Source organism: Haliotis rubra, unplaced genomic scaffold (assembly GCF_003918875.1).
Source record: "Haliotis rubra isolate DU_JTF1 unplaced genomic scaffold, ASM391887v1 Scf1330, whole genome shotgun sequence".
Classification (NCBI taxonomy): Eukaryota; Metazoa; Mollusca; class Gastropoda; order Lepetellida; family Haliotidae; genus Haliotis; species Haliotis rubra.
The window spans coordinates 35,565-39,027 of NW_025765260.1; the positions used below are offsets into that span (position 1 = coordinate 35,565).

Sequence of the window (3,463 nt, forward strand, 5' to 3'; positions counted from 1 at the left end):
TCAGCTATCCCCACGAAATGCACGAGATTTTAAAACCCACGTGCATATACGCATAGCGACGGGTGTATTCGGGCGCGCTGACCCAAGCTAAAAACGAAAACATATATTTCCTTCTGTCCATACCCCTCTCCTTGACAGACTCCTGTCAACACAATACAAACAATTCAATCAATACTAATACAATGCTAACACCTCTAGCATCTGCAATAAACTGAAATTAAATACTTTCCATACTTACAAGCTGAAATCAATATAATCCATTAATCCTCGAATATCCCACAATGTTCATAACAAGTTATATAATGTCACAAACAGTTCATATAACAGTTCACAGTCAAAGTTCAAGACTCACAGTTCACAGTTCAGTGTCAATCTTGATGTCACATAATCCAAAGTCACATAATCCACAGAATCTAATGTCTCCACAGAATCCAATGTCACACAATCCACAGAATCCAATGTCTTCACAGAATCCAGTATCACATAATCCGACGTTACAGAATCCACAGAATCCAAGTTGCTGTATCCGAAGTCGCTGTATCCGATGTATCGAAAGTCGCTGTATCCGATGTATCCAACGTCACAAATCTGTATCACAATTCTCAGTTGACCACTCCAGTGGACAGATCTTGTTTGCTGGCCTGGTAATCACTGATTGTCCGATTCGTACACCCACCACACGAACATGTCCATCTCGTCCTGGATATGTCTTCACAATCCTGCCAAGGGGCCACTGTCCTCGTGGAGTGTCCGGAGAAATCACAAGAACGACATCGTTGGCACACAGGTCTCTGCTTGGAGTTCTCCATTTCCGTCTTGGGTTCAGACTTGGGAGCCATTCCTTCATCCAGCGCTTCCAAAAGTGTCTCATCAATTCTTGAATACGTCTCCAGCGCTTTCGTGGATGGTAATCTGTAGTGTCCACGGATTCTGGAGCAAATATCCCTCCGATCTGGCCGTGTAGGAAGTGATTCGGTGTCAGAGGAATCACATCTTGGGGATGAGTCAACTGATAGGTGAGAGGACGCGAGTTGATCAGGGCTTCAGCTCCAGTAAATGCAGTTTCCAGTTCCTCGTCTGTGACATCACCATTCCCCAGGATAGCGAAGATGGCACGTTTAGCCGATTTTATCATCGTCTCGAATACCCCTCCAAAGTGTGGCGAGTATGGAGGGTTATAGTGCCATTTCACTCCTCGATTAGCCAGGGAACGTTGAACAGCGTCTTGATCCAGATTGCGAAAAAGTTCCTTGAGTTCTTTAACGGCACCAACAAAGTTGGTTCCGTTGTCCGATATGACCTCTTGTGGTAGGCCTCTTCGATTTACCATTCTGTAGAAAGCATTTAGGAATGCACTTGTGTCCAAGCTATATGCCATCTCCAGGTGAACGGCTCGAGAAGTTAAACATGTGAATAAACATAAATAACGTTTTTGACGTGCCTTTCCTCTGCCTTGCACTGTGATAAATGGTCCAGCATAATCCACTCCAGTCTGGCTGAATGCACGGAGTGACTTTTGGAGTCTCATTTTCGGTAATGGTGCCATCAGTGGACAAGCAGGTCTTGCTTTGTCCCTATGACATTTAGCACATTCCTTCTCCCATTCTCGTATAGCTTCTCGTCCTGAGATAATCCAGTACGTGCCCGACACAGCAGCCAACGTCTGGTTTGTTCCCAGTACATGTTTACCATCCTCGTGATACTGTTTTATTATGAGCTTTGTCACCCAACTTTTGCGAGGCAGAATTATGGGAAATCTTGCTCCAAGAGGCAAACATTCAGCATCACCTAGGCGCCCACTCATTCTCATGACTCCATTTTCATCTAGTTGTGGCTGAAGTGTAAGGATTTTAGAACTGGAAGGCAACATCTTTCCTGATAGCAAAGCAGCATATTCTACTGAAAATGAATCCTCCTGTGCACGGGCAATGACTCTGTGTTCAGAGTCTGCTATTTCTTCTGCTGTAAGTTCACCTTTCATTCTGTATTCACCTGAAGTGGAACAGTTATGTAAGAATCTGTATACCAAGGCATTGATACGTGTGAGTTTTCTCCAGCTGGAGAATTTCGAAGGTGCAAGTCTGCTCATCTCAAGATCAGGTTTCTGTATTGCAACTAGAGCAACCTGCTTCTTGCTAGTTTTTCTTTCTTTGTCATCCTTTAAGATGTCAAGCGACAATGTTTTGTTTGATGGCCATTCACATTCCGCTCTTAGCAGAAAAGTAGGTCCAGACCACCACAACTGGTTGTTTATCAAACTTGAAACCAGCACACCTCTTGTAAGAAGATCTGCAGGATTTTCTGCAGAAGGTATGTGTCGCCACTGAGTTGGGTTTGTGATACTGTGTATTTCACCAACTCTGTTGGCAACAAAAGGTTTGAAAGTACGACTGTTGTTTTTAATCCAGCACAAGACATTCATGCTGTCTGACCAGAAAGTAACTGTTTCAATCTCAATATGAAGGATCTTGACTACTTCACAGGTAAGTCGGAGACCAAGTACAGCTGCCATCAGTTCAAGGCGTGGTATGCTACAAGCTTTCAACGGAGCTACACGACATTTTGCAGCAACTATCCTGCTAGACTTCTTCCCGTCCAGGTAAGTGTAAACGGAGTATACAACAGTTCCGTATGCATCCTGTGATGCATCAACAAAGGTGTGAATAGATACTGAACAAACCTCAGCGTCAAGACGCAAACATCTTGGCACCTGAACAGCTTTTATTCCTTGCAATTGTACTAACCATTTTGCTATTTTCTGTTGCAGGTGTTGGGGCAGTTCATCATCCCAGTCATGTCCCGTTAACCACATTTCTTGTAATAGTATCTTTGCAGTGATGATGAATGGTCCTATGAATCCTAGAGGATCAAACAGTCTTGCAATTTGCCTAAGAAAACCTCTTTTGGTGGATTCATGTTGAATAAACGTTCCCGCTTTGAAAGTGAAAATATCTTTTTCAGCAATCCACATTAGCCCGAGGGCTTTTACCGAAGGCAAATGACCCTTAGAAAGATCTATTTCAGAAGCTCTATCTTCTCCAGGAATGTTATCTAGCACTTTAAGTGAATTGGACAACCATTTTCGAGCATGCATTGAAGCACTGGACCATAACTGAGTTAACTGGTTGTACAGTTCTATGCCTTCATCGGCATTCTCTACTGAGTCCATGCTGTCATCCATATAGGTGGATTTCATGACAGTTTCTGCAGCCAGAGGAAGGTCTACAGTATGTGTCTTAGCATGTTCCTGGGTTACAAACTGAGCCAGGAAAGGAGAAGAGGTGTTTCCAAATACAACACGACTGAACTCATACACCTCAGGAGGTGAATCTGTATTCATAGATCTCCAGAGAAATCTGTGATATGGTCTATCTTCTGGTGATATTTTGATCTGCAAGAACATCTCTGCGATATCACAAATGAGGGCTACCGGTTTTCTTCTGAACCGTATCAGCACATCAAA

At 43.4% G+C, this 3,463-nt stretch overlaps 1 protein-coding gene across 1 annotated transcript; it reads right to left on the reverse strand.

Annotated features, from left to right (window-relative positions):
• Nucleotides 1-580: 580 nt before the first annotated feature.
• LOC124267717 lies at nucleotides 581-1,981 on the reverse strand. Its single transcript, XM_046702702.1, has one exon. The coding sequence runs from the start codon at nucleotides 1,979-1,981 to the stop codon at nucleotides 581-583; it is 1,401 nt and encodes a 466-aa protein (XP_046558658.1).
• Nucleotides 1,982-3,463: the final 1,482 nt, after the last annotated feature.

Bases quoted from the DNA above. Each gene is read 5' to 3' on its own strand.
- LOC124267717 (XM_046702702.1), bottom strand. From the start codon at position 1,981: ATGAAAGGTGAACTTACAGCAGAAGAAATAGCAGACTCTGAACACAGA.